The sequence below is a fragment of the Patiria miniata genome, unplaced genomic scaffold (genome assembly GCF_015706575.1).
Source record: "Patiria miniata isolate m_02_andy unplaced genomic scaffold, ASM1570657v1 HiC_scaffold_2, whole genome shotgun sequence".
In the NCBI taxonomy this organism is placed as follows: Eukaryota; Metazoa; Echinodermata; class Asteroidea; order Valvatida; family Asterinidae; genus Patiria; species Patiria miniata.
In genome coordinates this window covers 3,257,838-3,280,023 of record NW_024037058.1, presented here as the reverse complement: position 1 = coordinate 3,280,023, position 22,186 = coordinate 3,257,838, and the positions used below count along the sequence as shown (strand labels likewise).

Genomic DNA, 22,186 nt, shown 5'->3' with positions numbered 1-22,186 from the left:
AGCCGATTTTCGGCTAACTTTGACAGATTTTTTTTGTTGAAGAACGAGTTAGACAAGAAAATTTGACAGAATGAATTTTTGGGGCAGATTTCTGGCTGAATTCTGCCTTCGCATTTTGCCTGAAATTTACGCAATTTCATAACATCTTTATGTAATGTTACTATAGATTGTTTATAATGTAATTTGAACCTTAATTAAGGCAAAACTACAAATCTGCATGTGATTTTAAGTGTTAATAGTGTATTTCGAGTAATTCTGGGGAAATTGGCAGATTTTTGAAGTGCATTTAGCAGAATTTGTTCATGTCCTTACGGTCATCCTGACAATGGCTGTTTACATACAAAAGACACGTGACGACAGGAAGCTGATGGCAGGACGACCTTGGACTTGGAGTGTGAAAACTGGAACAACATCGACTTTACTCAATATTCCATTCCACGATCTTCTTTATAGACATTCAAACCTGTACATTGTAAGTTCAACCTCGTAACTGCAGACTTCAGGATTAAAAAAAAAAAAACATTTCAACAAAATGATAGGCGTGAACTGTGGATGCGCGAAATCTGGCCATGATTGCACGCATAAAGGTCATCTCGTACCTTGGGCAACTCGTACCTTGGACAACTCGTACCTTCAACTCGACGTCATTATACCGGGTCGTACCTTCAGTTAAGATGACTTGTAGTTGTACCATCACGCGTAAGTGATGGTACGATCGCCATGAATTATGCGCTCAAATTAGAGTAAAAAATATTGCTCAAAAATCACCTTTACAATCAAAAGCAGACTTTTCTCAATTCTAATGTCATGACACCTGTTTTAAAATTTCGAACAGTTTCTTGGTAGTAGAAATCACGATTTCCTGAGCGGTTGTGCCTTGCGATTCAGCCATGTCAGCGCGCCATGCGTGCTCACGGTACATCGCGCTGGGGTCTGGGTGAAAGTCGGATCCTGTCGGACATAGTCAGACCTAGCCGGATCCTCTATTAAAGTCGTGTAAAAAGTACAGAAAAGACTCACGATGCTCATACGGTGGAGCTATTTAAATATTAATTTTGGATGTCAAGACCTTGTACTGTGGTTTAAGCCGCAGAATAATGGTTGTCACGTCACTTGCGAGGGTCCGTTTTCTTAAATTTATTACAGACATGTGCATGTGGGCGCTTTTCGTTCATAAAAAAACAGCTAATGATATGCAGGGTCATTAGCAGCGACCGTGTCACGGCAAGAGGTAGACCCAAGTCAGATCCTATCTTTAAAATCATCATCTGTCATTTGAAAAACTAGTCCTGTCTGCAAAAAATTAACCCTACAGATTACGAATTTGTCCATGTTGAAATTACGGGATCTTAAAGATCAAAATATACTATTTTGGGTTAATTCAAGATGCCTATGTTCGCTAAAAATGAAGGTTGCGTATTTCGTCAAAAGTCCTAAGTTGGATCCTATCTGTAAAATCAACATCTTTTATCTTAAAAACTTGTCCTGTTTACAACTTATAAAATAAACCATACAGATTGAGATTTGGTGTTCATTTTGACAATACGGGACCTGAATATCGAGAAATAATGTGTTTTGGGCCGGATAGTACAAGAGGCACATATTGTGTTTGCTGAAATGTACACGTAATGAAGGTTCGTGCGTTTCGTTTGAAGTGCCAAGTCAGATCCTATCTTTAAAATCATCATCTGTCTTCTTAAAAACTTGTCCTGCTTACAAGTTATTAAATAAACCATACAAATTACAGATTTGGTGTTTATTTTGACAATACGGGACCTGAACATCAAGATATATGTTTTTGGAAGGATTATTCAGAAGGCGCATTGTGTTTGCTGAATGTACGTATAATGCAGGGCCGTATAATTCTTCAAAAGTGCAAAGTCGGATCCTATCTTTAAAATCATCAACTGTCATCTTAAAGACTTGTCCTGTTTACAAGATATAAAATAAACCCTTCAGATTACAGATTTGGTGTCTATTTTGACAATATGGGACCTGAACATCGAGAAATAATGTGTTTTGGCGCAGGCGCGGTTCTAGAACCAATATTTGGGGGGGGGGGGGGGGCTAGCAGGGTGGATCCAGAATTTTTTCAGGGAGGCGTGCTGAAATGTAGACCGATTATTTTCTCCAGACACTTAGGCCTCCGAAAATCAATAGGGGGGTGGGGGGGGCCTCATGCCATATTTTCAATGGGGAGTGCCAATAAAATCCTAAAATCATTCACACTATATTACCTACAAATGCACCCTTGTCACGACCATTTCTTTAGGGGGAGACCGTTCTCATGTACATCACAATCCTTCGTTTTGCTAATGCATATTTTTTTTTTGAGGAATTTATTTTGGGGGGGCTAGACAAAATTTGGGGGGGGGCTAAAGCCCCCCCTAGCCCCCCCCCCCCCCCCCCCCCCCCCCCCCCCCCCCCCCCCCCCCCGTAGATACGCGCCTGTTTGGGCAGGATTATGCACGAGGCACATTGTGCTCGCTGAAGTGTACACAAATAAAATATTTCCTTGAAAGAACCAAGTCGGATCCTATCTTTAAAATCATCTGTCATCTTAAAAATCGTCCTGTTTACAAGTTATAAAATAAACCCTACGGTTTAGGCGAAGTAAAAAAAAAAAATGTTTCTCGTCCCGCCTGCTTCCTTTTTGGAGGCCACCTGGATTTTTTCATTATTTTTTATTTTTGAAAAATGTAGTAAAAAAAACACCGAAAAAGTCCACAAATTCATCGGAAAATTAATACCAATACCAATACAACTCTAAATGACACTGTAAATATGTTCAGTTCTCTTATCCAACTTGTCTTTCATTTTTAAAAGTGTCTTTGGACAGTGGAACACCAACGGTTGCAGGAAATTTTAAAATGACGGCCAACTTGAAAAAAATTAAAATAAAAGGCCCCGCTTCCTCCCTTTTTTCAAAAACCCCGGACGAGAAACATGTTTTTTTTTTACTTTGCCTTACAGATTTGGTGTTTATTTTGACAATACGGAACCTGAACAGCGAGAAATATTGTGTTTGGGCGGTATAATTCACGAGGCACATTAAAAAGTTGAACTGATTACAAGTCATCAAATTAACCATACAGATTACAGATTTGCTGGCCATTTTGGAAATACGGGTACGTACAATTGAGAAATGGCTTTTTTAGTATAGGGGTTCACTTCAATTCACATGGCACATAATGTTCGGTATGAGGTGCACACGAAATCTGGTTCGCGTATTTTGTCAAAAGTGCCAAATCGGTTCCTATCTTTAAAATCATCGCCTGTCATTTTAAAAACTTGTCCTGTTTACAAGTTACTCAATAAACTAGACAGATTACAAATTTTGTGTGCATTTCGAAATACGGGAACTGAAAATCAAAAGTTTTTTTTCGGGTGGGGCTTTCACGAGGCATATTCGCTAATTTACATGGACATTGCAGGGCTGTATTTCATCCACTGTTCCAAGTTGGATCCTATACTAAAAATTCCCATCTGTCTTTAAAAACTTGTCCTGCTTACAAATTTTGAAAGTAAACAATACAGATTTGGTGTTCATTTTAACATTACGGGAACTTAAAAATCGAGAAATAATCCTATTTTTAAGATCGTCATCTGTCATTTATAAAACCTCATGTCTACAATTTTCAAAAAATATTATGACGAAGTTGTATTTGTATATTTTGTCTGAGCGCCTGAGACGCAACGCTCCTAATTCAAAATTTAAACATTTTAACTTTTTTTCTTCTGATTGTATTAAAAAACTGATATTGATCATGATAGAAATTATGAATTCAATTAAAAATACTTTCCAGGGTGACTCAAAACACTCATGCCAGACATAGAAATATCATCTTTTTCAGTCGAAAAAACAGCAGAAATGAATGAAATAATAACACACGACAGGATTTTTGTGCGTGGGCAGTGAAATGCTTTGTTTATTTCTGTATGTTTGATACCAAATGAAATTTCCCATCCACAACGCTTATCACCTGGCCGTTTGATTTCTTTCGCTGGTGGCGAGGCAAGAATTCACCATGTACGAGAAACCAAAACCTGAGCTACGTTATGAACAAATGTCCTCGCATGACCTTTTGCTTATCATGTGGCTCCCGTGTGCGGCGAGCTTGATGGATGTAAATCCCGTGGGGCTGGGGGTATGTACCTCCCCACCCCCCCTTTTTTTTGACCTGGGGCAGTGGGCTATTGGATCATTCCTCCACTTTTTCGTGGTGAGAGGCACAAAAAGTGGAGTTATTTTCCAACTTCTCTACAAACAAAATACATTTCATAGTACTGGACAAGGGAGGAAAGCACAAAAGCTTTAGATGCGCAGATTTGATGTTATATGCGCGTGAAGTATAAGATGTACATTCTGTATCTTTAGCAGGCCTTTGTTTTGTTTCCTTCCAAAATGGCCGCCCGACTTGGCAATTTTTGGCAAGCTGCGAAGCAGATGCGAGTCTATGTAATACCAATTTCCGTCCGGGCGTCCGTCCGGCGTACGTCTGTCAGGCCGTCCGGCCGTCCGCATTCAGATAAAAATATTGAAGTTTTTGGTTCTAGCTAACTTGGTAAAAAAAATGCAGTTTACATGTATCATCTCTGTTAGGCTGCATCCGAATCAACTGTCTAAAGCTAGGTCTAGGTCCGCGCCCATTGAAAATACGCGGGGACGCACTGACAATAGACGTAGCCGTAGCTCTGGAAGCCCACTTCGGACACGGCGTAACTTACAATTAGGTTCATTTCTTTGCAGTTAATTTTATGATTTTATTGCGGAATTTTGATTAAAGAAAATGTTGAAGTTTTTAATTGTTAAAGTATGTATACTGGCATAACACGTACATACATACATGTATACCTGTATAACATGTGCACTATGCATTTTGGAGGAGCATTCATATGTATGTGAAAGTGCTTCTGGTTTGATCTTTTAGTGTTATGGAGTTGGAGTAGGGATGGGTAGGGATAGGTAGGGGAGGGTGGGGTTGGGGTGGGGCATAGGGGTTTGGATTGGAATGGGTTACGGGAGGATGGGGTGGAGGATAAGGGGTTGGAATACTGGGTTTGGGTGGGGTAAGGATGTGTAGGGGTGGGTGGGGACAGGTAGGGGGAGACAGGTAGTGGGAGGATGGGATAGGTGGGTGTAGGGTTTGGGTTAGGTGGGTGTACCGGTAGAGTTTGGGTTAGGAGGGTTTGGGGGAGGGGCGGCATATAAGGATTGGAGTAGGGGTTGGGGTTGGGTGGGGATGTGTAGGGGTGGGTGGGTGGGTGTAAGGGGTTGGGCTGGGATATAGAGATTGGAGTAGGGGTTGGGGTGGGGATGTATGGGTGGGTGAGAATGGGGTTGGTGGTGGTAGGGGGGTGGGGTAAGGGAAGGTGGGGGAAGAGGAAGGAGATAGGGATTGGAGTTTGGGTGGGATTGAGATTTATAGGTAATGGGTGGGGATGGGTAGGGGGAGGATGGAGTTGGTATAGGGGGTTGGGGTGGATAGGGGGTTATGGTGGGTTGGGGCGGGGCGGGGATGGGGTAAGGTTTGGGGCATGTGGTGATGCTGCTGTGTCTACATGTACATGTATACCCATTCATGTTCCGCATTTGTGGATACTACACAAAATTTCTTCCATGGTAATACATGTATGGGGACAGAAAACGCTGTGGGGCTGCAAAAAGGCTCCACAACTGGGTCCTTAATACCCTAACAATGGAAAACTTCCATGTAAAAATGTGTACATGTACATGTATTTATTAGGATATTTGTTGACTTTTTATGTTGGCATTTAAAAACTGACCCCTACACCCTGGCACATCAACCAGAATCCTGATCCCAATCATGCCCATCCCCAACCCTACCTTCAGCCTCTTTTCCCGCCTTCGACAGCGAGCCATGGCGGCTTCGCCGTTCTAGTTTCATGATGGCCGCCAGTTTTTGGGGTTTTTTAGTGGTTGCCACTAGGACTCAGGAATGACATACCAGCTTTATATTGGCTAGATGCAACAGACAAAAGAGGCCAAAATTATATCAATGTTAAATATTTATCATTTTTTCATGTTTCAAAAACAAGTGAGGTGGCCTCCAAAAAGGAAGCGGGCGGAGATTATTTTTTGCAGGCCGAGGGGAAAAAAACGCATCCTGCCAAATTGGTAGAACCAATTTTTGAATGAAGTTTTGCCTGCAGCACTTGTAAAATTTAGGACAAGAAAGCCCAATCAATTAGCTTTTATTTTAGTACAAGAATCATGCAAATCACTCAATCCCCATGTACTTTTCAAGTTATGGAATTTTAAACACAAACACTGTTTTATCAATAAGCAATGAATAATTTCACAGACGTTAGGGAAGTGAACTTATGCTGATTATTACACCATTATCTTGCCTGTAAATTGCGTCTTTTCATGTTGAAAGCAAGTGAATAAAGTAAAACGTGACATTTAGTGTCGGAGTGATTTAAAAGTTTGGATTTGGTTTTGAATGTAAACTATGAATGCCTGTGACAGAACCTTATTATGTTGCTTCAAGATTTTTCACATCAGACCATGCTGCGAAACTGGTCAAAGCACAAGACTATAATAACAAATACAAATTCCCATACAATCATCAGTAAGTCACAGTCGGAAATTAGGGACTAAACCTTTTTACAGTGAAATTCATGCCATCCTAAAGATCAAGTTTTTACTTGAGCTTAGTTTCAGATAAAAACGCAACATCCAACATAGTGTCATGTATATTATGCAGAGGCGGAAATACTCTATCTGCACATTGCCATAGTGAATAGAAGACCATGCATGTCGTAATCCAAAATAGCACAAAAGTAAACAAAATCTGTTGCCTCAAAGATGATAAAAGAATTTGGTTTCTCTTTCAGTTTCATTATAATTATAATTGTACATTATAATATTGTACTTTTCAATTATCTTTGCGACTATGCATGCAACGCCATTTGAAGATAATGGTTTTCCCTCATAGTAGGGATCATTTTGTGCGGGTTTACCAGGTGAGTTATCGGATCCTATCTTTAAAATCATCATCTGTCATCTTAAAAACTTGTCCTGGTTACAAGTTATTAAATAAACCCTACAGATTACAGATTTGGTGTCTATTTTGACAATACGGGACCTGAACATCAAGAAATATGTTTTTGGAGGGATTATTCAGAAGGCGCATTGTGTTGGCTGAAAATATGTATAATGCAGGGCCGTATAATTTGTCAAAACTGCAAAGTCAGATCCTATCTTTAAAATCATCTGTCATCTTAAAAATCGTCCTGTTTACAAGCTACATGTATAAAATAAACCGTACATATTACAGATTTGGTGTTTATTTTGACAATACGGGACCTGAACAGCGAGAAATATTGTGTTTGGGCGGTATTATTCATGAGGCACATAAATTGTGTTCGCTGAAGTGTACACGAATAATGCAGGTTCGCGTATTTCGTTTAAAGTGCCAAGTCGGATCCTATCATTAAAATCATCATCTGTCATCCTATCATTAAAATATACCATATAGATTACAGATTTGGTGTCCATTTTGACAATACGGGAACTGAACAGCAAGAAATAATGTGTTTGGGCGGGATAATGCACGAGACACACTGTAGTGTACACTTTAATGCAGGGCCGTATTAAGGTGCAGTATTAAGTCGGATTTCATCTTTAAAATCAGTATCCTTAATTTTTAAAAGTTGAACTGATTACAAGTCATCAAATTAACCATACAGATTACAGATTTGCTGGCCATTTTGGAAATACGGGTGCATACAATTGAGAAATGGCTTCTTTAGTATAGGGGTTCACTTCAATTCACATGGCACATAATGTTCGGTATGAGGTGCACACGAAATCTGGTTCGCGTATTTTGTCAAAAGTGCCAAATTGGTTCCTGTCTTTAAAATCATCGCCTGTCATTTTAAAAACCTGTCCTGTTTAAAAGTTACTCAATAAACTAGACAGATTACAAATTTTGTGTGCATTTCGAAATACAGAACTGAAAATCAAAAGTTTTTTTTCGGGTGGGGCTTTCACGAGGCATATTCGCTAATTTACATGGACATTGCAGGGCCGTATTTCGTCCAATGTTCCAAGTCGGATCCTATCCTAAAAATTCCCATCTGTCTTTAAAACTTGTCCTGCTTACAAATTTTGAAAGTAAACAATACAGATTACAGATTTGGTGTTCATTTTAACATTACGGGAACTTAAAAATCGAGAAATAATGTTGTTTTTTTTAGGGGGGGGGGATAATTCGCAAGGCACATTGTGTTCGCTGAAGATACTTATACACGTATAACGCAGGGCCGAATATTTCATCGAAAGTGCCAAGTTGGATCCGATCTTTACAGTCATGATCAGTTATTTTTAGACTCTACTTATCCTGCTGTTCACAAGTTACACAATAAATCCACTATTCGAGACTTAGTGTCACTTTGGAAAACACAGGAACTAGTTAAAGGAAATAATGGTTTTTTTTGTGGTGGTTGGTGGTTTACTAAGCTTTGTGCTCCATGAAACATACGTAAAATGCATGGTCCTACTGGTATTTCGTCAATGGTGGCACCTCGGATCTTGTATTAAAAATCGTGACGGTCATGAACACTATTCTTGTCATTTTTACAGTTCACAAAATAAAAGCTACAAATTACATTCTAAGTAGAATCGTATTTTTAAGATAGTCATCTCTCATTTATAAAACCTCATGTCTACATAATGAAAGGTTTGCAGAAACACCATGTGCCAATAATTTCTCAACTAAGAGAATGGTTCGCAAAAGAACCAGAGGTATAAACTCGACGTTCCGGTCAGTATGCTCTGACCGTCTTCAGGAGAGTGTCTAAACTCTAAGAAAGTGAATACTTAAGTAGCAAAAGGCGAAGTCAATGAAGTGTGAAGTTGCATCCTGTGAGGATGCCAAGTAGACAGGATCCTAGAACAAGCTTGGTGCCCACTGAAGTGGAACAGTAGGGTTGCAGTGTCAGTATAGGGAGGACCTAGGGTATAGGAGACCCATCAGTCTAAGGTGGTGGCTGAGGACCTAGGGTATAGGAGACCCATCAGTCTGGAGGAGTGGGAGCCAGATGTCGTTGAGGTGAAACTCGATGTCTTGCGGAACTGTGTTGTGCGTGCGGATCTCGATGGTTTCCTCTATGCGTCTTGGATGCCAGGACTGGAACGGTGCGATGAGTTCAGCCGCATCCCAATCAACTTTGTGGTCGTTGATGTGGGAATGTTTGACAATGGCCGATTTGTGAAAATCCCCTCGCCGTCCAAGTCGCCGTCCATGTGCTCTGTGTTCCTTGAGCCTAGTGGGAAGGTTCCGACTGGTTTTGCCGATGTAGACTTTGCCGCATTCACATGGAATGTGGTAGACTCCCGCCTTGGAAGAGGAGTCCTGCTTGTCCTTGTGAGTATGGAAGCTGCCTTGGAGCTTGTTGCCAGATGAGTGGTACACCTTGACGCCGGCTTGTCGGAGGATGCATTGCAGATGATGAGAAGCTGGACCTATGTAAGGAAGAGTGACTGAGGGAGATACAGTGGAAGGACCTTGGGTATAGGAGACCCGTTGGTCAGGTTTGCTGATTGTGATGCGGTTGGGTTTGTAGCCGTTCCGTTGTAGTGACGCCTGGATGTGCTTGAGTTCACGCTTGAGGTTGTCTTGACTGATGACTTGATGCTGGGGTGATGAAACGATCATTGGTGGAGATAGCGGTCGGTGTGGGTTGGTTTCCTGTAGACGCTATGTCCCAGGGTGCCATCCGGATTCCTGGAGATCTTGACGTCCAGGAAAGGTATGGTGCCGTGCTGTTCTTGTTCCATGGTGAAGCTGATGCTGGTGTGTTGCTGGTTGAGGTACTGGAGGAAGTCTTGGAGTGTGTCCGGGCCATGGGGCCACACTACGAAGGTGTCATCAACGTAGCGTAGCCACAGGCTCGGCCGAAGATCCGCTGTGAGGAGGGAGGAAGACTCGAACTCCTCCATGAAGATGTCGGCTAGGACCGGGGATAAAGGAGATCCCATGGAGGTCCCAGCCGTTTGCTCGTAGAACTTGCCTTGCCACTGAAAACAACTGGAAGAGATACATGTTAGTAACAGATCATGAATTTGGTCGGGGGACAGGTCTGTGCGTTCAGCAAGAGTGGTATCATGTTCAAGTCTTTCCTTAGCTAGTTTGCAGGCCTCGCCTGTGGGGACATTGGTGAAGAGTGAGACGACATCAAAACTGACAAGCAAGTCAGTGGGTTGGACGGTGAGGTTTCTGGTGATGCTGACAAACTGGGAAGAGTTGCACACATGGTGTGGTGAGTGACCCACCAAGGGTCTGAGGATTTTGGCTAGGTGTTGGGCTGTGTTGTAGGTGGGGGAACCTCGAGAGGCAACTATGGGGCGCAGAGGGATCTCAGGAACCATTCTCTTAGTTGAGGAATTATTCGCACATGGTGTTTCCGCAAACCTTTCATTATTTAGTATCTCCACCATGCAAAGCCTCAAATCTTACTCATGTCTACAATTTTCAAAAAATATTATGACCAAGTTGTATTTGTATATTTTGTCTGAGCGCCTGAGATGCAACACTCCTAATTCAAAATTTAAACATTTTAACTTAAGTCGTTTTTTTTTCTGATTGTTGTTTTAAAAAAACTGATATTGATCATGATAGAAATTATGAATTCAATTAAAGATACTTTCCAGGATGACTCCAGACACTCATGCCAGACATAGAAATATCTTTTTCAGTCGAAAATACAGCAGAAATGAATGAAATTATAACACACGACAGGATTTTTGTGCGTGGACAGTGAAATGCTTTGTTTATTTCTGTATGTTTGATGCCAAACGAAATTTCCCATCCACAACGCTTATTACCTGGCTGTTTGATTTCTTTCGCTTGTGGCGAGGCAAGAATTCACCGTGTACGAGGAACCGACACCTGAGCTATGTTATGAACAAATGTCCTCGAATGAGCTTTTGCTCATGTGGCCCCCGTGTGCGGTGAGCTTGAGGGATGTAAATCCCGTGGGGCTGGGGGTATATACCCCCCCCCCCCCTTTCTTGACGGGGGGGGGGGGCCTATGGGATCATTCCCCCACTTTTTCGTGGTGAGAAGCACAAAAAATTGAGTTATTTTCCAACTTCTCTACAAACAAAACTTATTTCATAGAACTGGACAAGGGAGGAAAGCACAAAAGCTTAGATGTGCCGATTTGATGTTGTGCGCGTGAAGTATAACATGTACATTCTGTATGTTTAGCAGGCCCTTTTTTTGTTTCCTTCCAAAATGGCCGCCCCACTGGGCAATTTTTTCATGATGGCCGCCAGTTTTGTTTATTTTCAATGGTTGCCACTAGGACTCAGGAATGACATACCAGCTAAATTGGCTAGATGCAACAGACAAAGAGGCCAAAATTATATCAATGTTAAATATTTATCATTTTTTCATGTTTCAAAAACAAGTGAGGTGGCCTCCAAAAAGGAAGCGGGCGGGGATGCTAAACATGGTGTTGTTTTTTTTATTTGCAGGCCAAGGGGAAAAATGCATCCTGCCGAATTGGTAGAACCAATTTTTGAATGAAGTTTTGCCTGCAGCACTTGTAAAATTTTGGACAAGAAAGCCCAATCAATTAGCTTTTATTTTAGTACAAGAATCATGCAAATCACTCAATCCCCATGTACTTTTCAAGTTATGGAATTTTAACACTGTTTTATCAATAAGCAATGAATAATTTCACAGACGTTAGGGAAATGAACTTATGCTGATTATTACACCATTATCTTGCCTGTAAATTGCGTCTTTTCGTGTTGAAAGCAAGTGAATAAAGTAAAACGTGACATTTAGTGTCTGAGTGATTTAAAAGTTTGGATTTGGTTTTGAATGTAAACTATGAATGCCTGTGACAGAACCTTATTATGTTGCTTCAAGATTTTTCACATCAGACCATGCTGCGAAACTTGTCAAAGCACAAGACTATAATAACAAATACAAATTCCCATACAATCATAAGTAAGTCACAGTCGGAAATTAGGGACTAGACCTTTTTTACAGTGAAATTCATTCCATCCTAAAGATCAAGTTTTTACTTGAGTTTAGTTTCAGATGAAAACACAACATCCGACATAGTGTCATGTGTATTATGCAGAGGCGGAAATTACTCTATCTGCACATTGCCATAGTGAATAGAAGACCATGCATGTCGTAATCCAAAATAGCACAAAAGTAAACAAAATCTGTTGCCTCAAAGATGATAAAAGAATTTGGTTTCTCTTTTAGTTTCATTATAATTATAATTGTACATTATAATATTGTACTTTTCAATTATCTTTGCGACTATGCATGCGACGCTATTTGAAGATAATAGTTTTCCCTCATAGTAGGGATCATTTTGTTTGGGTTTACCAGGTGAGTTATCATGATAAAAAAATATTGTACCCTGAAATATCCTAACCCTCCAAAAAACACATAATTTTTTGATTTTAAGATCCCGTATTTTCAAAGTGGACAGCAAATCTGTAATATGTAGGGTTTATTTTCTAACTTGCAAACAGGACAATTTTTTCGAATGACAGATGATGATTTTAAAAGATGGATCGAACTTGGCACTTTTGACGAATTATACGGCCCTGCTTTATACGTATGCAGCGAACACGATGTGCCTCCTGAATATTATCCCACTCAACTGACACATTATTTCTCGATGTTCAGGTCCTGTATTGTCAAAATGGATATCAAATCTGTAATCTGTAGGTTTTTGTTCTTTTGATAACTTGTAAACAGGACAATTTTACAAGATGACAAATGATGATTTTAAAGATAGGATCCGACTTGGGACTTTTGACAAAATTCTTACGGCCCTGCATTATTTGTGTACACTTCAGCGAACACAATGTGCCTCGTGCATAATCCCACCCAAATACATTATTTCTTGATGTTCAGGTCCTGTATTGTCAAAATAAACACCAAATCTGTAATCTGTAGGGTTCATGTTATAACTTGTAAACAGGACAAGTTTTAAAATGACAGATGATGATTTTAAAGACAGGATCCGACTTGGCACTTTCTACAAAATACGGCCCTGCATTATACGTATATTCAGCGAACACAATGTGCCTTCTGAATATTTTTTATCCCTCCAAAAACATATTATTTCTCGATGTTCGGTTCCCGTTTTGTCAAAATGGACACCAAATCTGTAATCTATATAGTTTATTTTATAACTTGTAAACAGGACAATTTTATAAGATGACAGATGATGATTTTAAAGATAGGATCCAACTTGGGATCCAACTTGGGGGGGGGGGGGGCATTATCGTCTTTTCAGTGAGCTACAGCATCACTATATGATTTGCCTACTTTCTATACATGTATTTGGACACAATCTTGCAAGTCTAGTGTCATAGGATGATGACCCATTGAGTTCATCATACCCATCGGATTTCAGCTTGAAAAATATCCCCTAGTCTGCTAGTTATTATGCCAAGCCAGAAAGATGTCCAAACTAAGATAGAACTTTGAAGGAAAGTGAAATTTCCTGATCAGCAACTATAAACTACATGTACATGTACATGTGTAATCATGCAATCCCACTCCTGCATGCTTGTTTGTGCAATTTCTTTGCTGCATGGTCGGTAGATAACATAAATTTTGCCCTCAAATTATTAACAAAGAATCTCAGTGAAAAGCCATTTTGAATTTCTAGTTGAATAGAGTTTTGTGCACTCTGGGACTGGCTTTACAAGGATTTTCCTCATCTTGTTGATTTTAAGAAAAAATATCTAAATCTGTAATCAACAAGAAAGGCAGTTGTGAACCAAGCGACCAATTTTCAATGAAATTCACGTGTAGGCCTATGACTTCACTCTTGATACATGACCAATTCTCCTCACCCTTTACCCCCACCCCCCCCCCCCCTCCCCCAATAATACGTGATGTCACTTTGTTGGTAGCATCAGCTTTTTCAAAGAAAATTTTAAGGGTTTTCACTTTTCAGGTCATTTATCAATTTCCCACACATTTTTTCAGTTATCTGTAAACATTTAGCCTCTGGTATACAATACAATACAATATTTTATTTCATCACAATTAAAAGACTTTAAAAGTGAAATTCTTCTTCCCAATGTGCATATAAAAACAATATACATATATTTAGACACTTAAAAATTTACATAAGTCGAAAACTTCAGTTAATGAAAAGTTAATAAGTATAAAACCACCAGCAAAAATCCCTACTTTAAAAAAAGAAGCTTGAAAACAAAAAGCTATATTGTTATAAAAAGTATTCAAATCTGCATGCTGACATGCTAGGTTATTTATTTAAAAAGGTCTAATCTGAATTGTAAAAACATTGCAAAGAGACAGTATTTATCTGATAAAATTAGAATTATAGAGGTGAATGGCACTAGGTAAAAAAGAAAATCTGAACCGGTTTGTGTGTGTGGGGAGCGTCCGTAATCTTCCTGATGGGAGTGACTGTATAGATGAATGCAGAGGATGAGTTGGGTCCTGAGTTATAGTCTGCAGTTTCGTGAGATAATTTGTTTCAACAATTTCGTTCACGTTTCACTTCCAGACCAATTATTATGGAGCTACATGTACGTGTAGTAGCCTAGAGTAAGCAGTTTGCAGTAGTTTTATTCCTGTGTAGATTGTTCACGACAACATCTCTTTTCCATCTGCAGCTCGGCAAGCAGAAAGCCTCCCAGACACTGTGCCATGTGACTGATTTTGACTACATCTTCCCTGCAACTTCAAGATGAAAGAAAATGGACTTTTTGGTTCGTCTACCTCCAAAGTTCAAGTTTTGATTATGTTCACGTAACTACGGTAAGTAGTACACTTGATTTGGTAAGGATCAATGAAGTTTTTTAATTTAAATGCATGTGAAGAGTGTAATTCTGGTTGACACGAGAATAAACGGCCCTAAAAAGAAAGTCCACACTCGTTGAATAATTTTGAATGTGATGGACTTGTGAGGACGTTATTTATATACACCTGGGAGAATTATATCAGCTAGATTTTGATACCCTGTTTGTTACCAAAGACTGTAAATTGTCCAAGATTGGTGGTTTATGAAAAATGATGCAGTTTGAAAAGTTGCAAATTTAAAGAGTTCGCGAGTGGAGTGGAAATTGCTGCGTGACAGTGTGACACTGCCCGAAATGAACGGCAGGAAAATTGATCACACAGTGTTTGCATGCATTTGAAATTGATTAACCACTGCTTTATAAGGGCGCTGTGCAGTCGATATTGGGACAAATATGGGGATTTGTGTTTGGTTACGCTGAGCAATTTCTCTTGCAACTTTTCAAACTGCACCGTTGTCGATCTACATGTACCACATTATATTATCTTCAAGTAAACTTGAATCCTCGATCCTGATTGGTCGATCCATGGCAACAACAGTGTGATATGAGGCTGTATTGCACTGTCCATATTGCACCCTGCGTATTGCGCCATTCCAAGATGCGAGCGACATTCCAGCTGCATGCACTAAACTGCTAGAAGGTTCGTTTAAAGCGATGGTCCAACTTTACTGCGCGTCAAGTTTGCTTGAAGATAAATTTGTTTTCACGCTTGCGCTCGTGGAACATGGAAAATGTAGTGCGTCTTTGTCCCATATGCCACTCACAGACGCACTACATTATTGCGTGTTCCACTCACGCTCGCGGGATAACTTATAGAAGCTACACTATTGGCAGTACATTGTAAGTGTCATAAGACCCATTTTTGAATGTAGTTTAAACTATTAAATTCCTAAAGCACTATCATTTTGTTTTGTTGCAGACACGTTTTCTTCAAAGAGGAGCATCTCTCAGAACTACAGATCAGTATGGCACAAGAAAGCAACTTTCAGTCTGGAAACTCCAAAGCATCAGGAGAGGGTGCGTATTGGTGGGAGGAAGATTTCTACGCTGGAAAGCTGGTTGACCTTCCTGATTGGTCCAAAGATGCAGGTATGCCCTCTGCTTCGGTACACATTCAGCACAAATTGGATATTACTGATGAACCTTCAGAACTTACCAACACAGATGTTCTAACCCAAGGATTTGTTTTATCCAAGGTGCCATCATTGGTGAACCTTTCCATGAATAAGATCATGTCTGTCAGTGAGATGCCAGAGGCAATTCAGGTCCCTCCAGGACTTGTCCCTTTGTTGAGGAGACATCAGGAGAGAGTTAAGCTGGAAAAGATCCAGCTCACATGGCTCTTGAATGAACTCATGAACAGAGAAAAGACAGTTAACTTTCACTTGCATTCGTGTTCCAAAGATTCCCCCCCAAATCAGGACGTGTTTTTCTATCGGGGTTGCCGCCCTGCATGGGAAACAGACCTGATAGCTCGCCAGCATTTGTACTGTGGGTACACATTTGGTTATTATGATGAACATTCCTGTACGTATCTGCCTGTTGCAGTGGAAGGCAGAGAATGTAGTGACTGGTGTATTGCTACTTTGGCACATGCCATTCAACTGATGCTACCTCAGCAACTGTTCCTCCAGAAGTCAGATCCACATATTACTAACCAAATACCTGTGAAGAAGGCTCTTGAAGAAGCTTTGGAGGCATCCGTCATGAGAGTTAGCCATGCTCTTTCCAAAGTCTGCCCCAAGCTCATTAAATATTGCTTTGAGCCCGCACTTGCGTATGTATGGTGGAGCAGAGGTGACTTGTCAAAAGCCCAAGAAGTATTTTTAAAACTTTCCAAGCAAATGCAAAATGACATAGAGAGTGATCTCCAACAAACAAGTGATGAAGTTGTAAAAGTGAAAGAGTGGATTAGTCAGAGAGCCTTGTACTTGAATGAGATAGGACGTCTGCATTCATATGTTGGCCAACCAGAGTTAGCAGTGAAATATTACGGACAAGCTGCCGATCTGTACTCAATGTATGTTCCTCGTTATGCAGTGGATTGTTCAACGCAGAGTTTGGTGCTGATGGCCACTGCATATGACCAAGGGTTGATGGGTAGTAAACTTGCAATACGAGCAGCTGATTCTTGGAGTACTCTTACTGTCAAACCAGATATTAACCCCAACATACTACAAATGGCTGCGGAATCATTCTTGCACTGCCACACAGGATACCTGTCCACTCATAGAGATTGCACAGACAACCAAACTGCAGCATGGCTCCTGGAAGGAAAGGACCTCCTAAAGCGACTTGTCACCAGGGCACCGCAGGTAAACCTCCATCTGTCATTGGTTCAAGCAATGCTAGGAGAAGACATGGAAGCAGAGGATTCTTACATGAACTATGTTCAACAATATGCATCACACCATCCAAGACTTCAACAACAGATCCCAGGTGCTGTATCAGTGTTTGTTGGCTCCGAGATAAAGTCTCATCCCTGGTGGGTGTTCCGGGATTGGCAAAGAACCAGCAACACCAACAAATCAGGCAAACCGAGGATAAGTAACCCTCAACATCTGAGAGCTTTGCCTTTAGTGTGGAGAAGACGATTCAGATTCTGTAGCTGTAACACAAAAAGTATTGAAGGAGAAGATATGAATCGTGGCTTGTGGAGTACCCCTTACCAACAAGTAGCAGAATATCAGGACAATGATCTGTCTCTGTATCTCAATAAAGATGGTCTTCTAGGAGGTTGCTTGATGCAGAACCTTCCGCCCTTGAGACCAGTGTTACTTGACCCTTACACAGGAAGGATATGTGTGCCTGGGCAATACCATGAACAGGAGACTTTGTCATGGAGTAATTGTCGAATCATTCAGCGTTGGGATGTCTTATCATTCACTTTGACTTTTGACACAGTTATTCCAACTCCAGTTCATGTATACAGTTCAAGTACAGGTGTAGTTGTATCGCTCCTCACATGGAATCAAAACAAAGGAGATGGAAAAGAGACGATGGTTCATGAGAGATCCCTGGATCTGCAAACAACACAGGCAACCCATGCAGTACTCTCATATTCCAGTCCTGACAGTGGCACTCATACACTGAATTTGGTTGAGGCAGTTGTTGAAAGTAAAAAGATGATGATCTTAGAGCAGCTGATCGCAGAGGGTTACAGTAACGATCTACAAGTGATAGAAGATGCTTCTGATTTTCTTGATTTCTGTAGTAACACATCCAAGAACATGCAGTATAACTTTCTCAAAACAGCATTAGATGGTGATTCCAGGGAAAGGTGTACCCTCCTTGATATAAAAAGGCAGTTGGGAAAGACACCCGGAAAGTGTGTTGGTTCTAAACAACTGACTGAGAAACAACACAAGAAAGTGCTGCAGTCTATTAAGGACTTTGGACCTCTTGAGCTGGAAACACAAACTGTTGTCCTCTGGAGAGTAATGTTAATAAGCCAGTCAACAGCTGTTCTGGCTTTGCACACAGATGGACAAGATGGATCATCCTTACATGATGGCAAAGCTGACACTTTAGTCTTTGTAGACTGCACAAACCCAGAAACCTTCAGCAAACCAGTGATTCCATGCCCTAGTCATCCTAATGCCTTTTGGCGTCTGCCATCAAAGGATGATCATGTTGGTAAATCAGCCAAGATATTCGTTGCAATTGAAGTATCCACTTTCACTGCGGATCCAGATGAAGACAGGCTTGTTATCTTTGATGCCAAGGGGACAGTTTTGCAGAGCCATGTCTGGCAACACCAGCCAGCTGTAGTTGTAGCAAGCAGCTGCCCTATGCTTGGCAACGATTGTGAGTTCACGGATTTGGTGCTTCATAGCAACAAGACGAAATCAAGACTGAGGTTGATGAGTACAAATGGAACAATTCAGTTTCAAACAAAACCGCTTGGAAGTATTGAACATTTCCTTCTGGTGGAAAGCATGGTTTTTATTTCCCTGAGGGATCGCATTTTAGTTCTGGAATCAACCACACTGGAACCCATTGAGATCATACATGGAGAACCACAGTTTTCAGCTGAGCAACCTGGTCTTCCTTCTGGCAAAAATGGAGTTCTTTTGACTGGAGAAAGAAGTTTCATGAAGGTGTTGTCTATAAACAAGCTCTGTACATCACCATCTAACCAGGCTGATGAATGCATCCAAGTGATTCTTGGAGTCGCAAACCATGTGTTTGTGTTGCAGAGAACCACGCATACAACCACTTGTATGGCAGAGCCTTCTGTTATTACCCAATCATCTCCTGTAACAATTATTGCAAAGATCATGGTTCCTGGGGTCCCAACAGAAGCCTGTTACCTCAGCCAACTTGATGGATTTGTAGTCACAGTCTCTTTGTTCCAAGATAAAGAACTTCCATTCTACCGTGAGAACCTGTACTGGTTTGACATTAATGGCTGCGTCCAAGGCATTCACCCTTTCATAGGGCCAGGTCCACATTGTATGTTTGCCACTGAGCTGAAACAGACCCCTCCAGATGTGAAGGAACCACAAGTACTTGCAAGTGGAAAGAGCGGGAGGACATCGCTAACAAGTGAACGTGACAACATGCAAGAAAAGCAGTGGCACATCTTCTTTGCGGATGGTCTTGGTGCACTTTGTTGCATTAAACTTTAGATTATTGTCTAGGGAGGAGTCTAGGGGTACGTGAAGGCTTACAAAATAACATGGAGGAAAAAAACAGAAATTTGACCATAACAAAAAACATGGCTGCAGAGATGACAGAGCAAACAGGTTTCTGTTGCCCTCTTGCTTGGTGACATTGATGTGGTACATTCCATGGAGTGTTGCAGGGGGTTGGACAATTTTTGGGCAAAGTGCCCTTGTCCATGGCAGTTGTAGCAAATCAGTGCTTGGCTCTGGGATAGTTGGGTCAAGTTATGGCCGGTGGAATTGTGCATTGTCAGGTGGCTTGGGTTCTGGGGTATGATGCATAGTTGACTCCAATTGGCAGTCTCACAGGTGTGGGCATAATTAATGGAAGTTAGGATTTTTGGACGGACTTGGTCAGGGACTGGATTTTTCCCTTTCATCTGTTGTAGGACTCCTTCTCTTTATCCTCCTGTGCTGAAATACTGCTGTTTTGGCTACCTTTCATGTGTGTGCTTTCACATTTGGCTCATCGGATAACCCAGTTCTTCAGCTTCAGCAAAAAAACATCGTCTGGGTTCCTGTCGAGGAGGTCTTGGCTGAAATGTCTCTACCTCTCTTGGTGGAGGCCATCTATGAATTGCCCCTTCAAAAGCGTGTCTGGTTGCTTGTAGAGTTGCAGTTCCTTCTGTGTATGAACACAGCTGCTGGAGTTCCACTTCGTATTCCTTCATGGGTTTCCCCATCTGTTGTCGCCTATCAGTCAGATGCCACTGTAGCACCCAACTAGTGATTAGTAAGAGGCTTCTCCATAAGAGGCTTGCAGGCATGAGAGAACAGCCTGCACTCCAGCTTTCCTACCAAGGAGGGATCAGGCCGCCACCTTTAGGACATCTGGGAGATAATCTGTTGGAACATGGTAGCATTCGAAGGCATAGCAGAAATCTTCTATGGTGGTGGTTAGTCCCGAGCAGTCCTTGACCACCGAATGAGGGACATTCCTTTCTGGCGCCATCACGGCAGTCAAGAATGGGTCTCGGTCTTCACTGGAAGGGGGTGAACTCATGGTGACCCCATCCTCCCCGCAGAGGTAGTATGGTGCTGTCCACATGAGCTAGGGTGACCTCTTTGCCATTAAAGATAAGCCACTGGCAGCTGGGAAGAAATCTCAGGAAAAAAGTCTGGAACTACATGTAGATAACGGGGTGTACAGTTCTTAATTCACACTTGAAAACCTGCACAAACTTAATAGCCCGATCATTGCTATTCGGTGACTTAGGAACAGGACCTCTCAACTCTGTAAGGCAGTTAGGTTTACGATGCATGTACTTGTTGTAATCCTGCAACTTAGCAAGGGCAATTTTGCCTTACAATTTGTGTAATACTTAACACATACAGATGGTGACTTCTCACACAACAATATGCAAAACCACTGCACCTTTTAAACAGCATGCCACAATGTTGTTAGGCTAGTTTCTGAGTTTCTGAATTACCGGCAGTGCTTTTATGTGCTCTGCATTGGGTATGGCCATGGTCACAAACTGTATGCTATTTGGCAGCATTGCTTTTTGCATATGATTTCCTGTTCCGTAATTGATCTGTCAGTGCAGCCTTTTTCAAGTATATATGTGTTCTAATGATGTCATAATTTTTTATATCCGAGGTTGAAATTTTGGGTTGAAAATGTCATCTGCGATGTGTTGTATGAATTCCCTACATATCTTGCCTGATCTTTACGTGCCATAGTGATTGTCCATGATTGTCCATAGTGATTGTCCAATGATTTATGAGGTTGTGAAGCTACATGTACAATGTACACGTACACCTGGATTAACCTATAACCGCCCTGAATCCTTCAAAATCCTCTTTGCCAAAGTGGAGGAATTACATTGAGGTTACATGGCAAACGTGCGTTACTAATTTAGTAGGATGCATTTTGTCAAGGTGTTGGGCCAGACCTTGTGTTGTTAATGCTCAGCCATGCATAAATATAGGCCTGGATTATGCTTGAAATCCTCCGTACTGCTCCAGGATATCACTGGCCAAGCCTCAATATACGGTACATGTATTGACAGTCACTGCTGCAGGATTTTGCAGGATTCAGGCAGTGCTCACCCCTCCATGGCAGGATTGAGGCTATATGCTATTTTTCAATGAGGCTAATTGAAGGATTTTGCAGGATTGAGGCTACATCCTAGCAAAAAGGCCAATGGAGTTAAGGTTAAGGAATCAAAATACATGTATGTGAAAGGTTTGTCATCTTGTGCAATGTAGAAGCTTGTAATTAGGCCCTAAGTATTTCTTCATCCTTTCTACATGTCTTTCTTTTTCCCCTAACTTTCTCAGTGTTTTCTCGATTGGTTTCTCTTTGCTTTTTTTGTCATGAGCCACAACATCGCTAAAAACTGCTGAAACAGGGCAGATCCAGGAATTTTTGCAGGGGGGGGGGGTGTTTCATCAGTAAATCAATGCTGAGATGTACACGTAGACAGGTTTTAGTGTAAAAGAAACTAATTTTTGACAGCTGGGGGGGGGGGGGTTGACCCCAAAAACAACCACCCTGGATCCGAGCCTGTGCTACCTCTATTCCTACATGTAGCCCTAAACAGTACAGTACAGGTTTTTGTTGTGACGTATAGCTTTAAAAGCCATGGATTACCATTTCTTAAAGATTTATGACGGTAATGTTATCATGTATAATAAATAACTCATTCTATTTTCAGTCGTGTTACTA

General features: G+C 41.1%; 2 protein-coding genes across 2 annotated transcripts; one reads left to right on the top strand and one right to left on the bottom strand.

Annotated features, from left to right (window-relative positions):
• Window positions 1-316: 316 nt before the first annotated feature.
• On the top strand, window positions 317-21,505 carry LOC119727014. The gene is made up of 3 exons (XM_038198896.1): window positions 317-472; window positions 14,663-14,807; window positions 15,768-21,505. The coding sequence occupies exon 3, from the start codon at window positions 15,814-15,816 to the stop codon at window positions 19,477-19,479; it is 3,666 nt and encodes a 1,221-aa protein (XP_038054824.1). The 5' UTR covers window positions 317-472; window positions 14,663-14,807; window positions 15,768-15,813; the 3' UTR covers window positions 19,480-21,505.
• Window positions 9,683-10,399, bottom strand: LOC119726835. The gene has a single exon (XM_038198691.1). The coding sequence runs from the start codon at window positions 10,397-10,399 to the stop codon at window positions 9,683-9,685; it is 717 nt and encodes a 238-aa protein (XP_038054619.1).
• Window positions 21,506-22,186: the final 681 nt, after the last annotated feature.

Bases quoted from the DNA above. Each gene is read 5' to 3' on its own strand.
- LOC119727014 (XM_038198896.1), top strand. From the start codon at position 15,814: ATGGCACAAGAAAGCAACTTTCAGTCTGGAAACTCCAAAGCATCAGGA.
- LOC119726835 (XM_038198691.1), bottom strand. From the start codon at position 10,399: ATGGTTCCTGAGATCCCTCTGCGCCCCATAGTTGCCTCTCGAGGTTCC.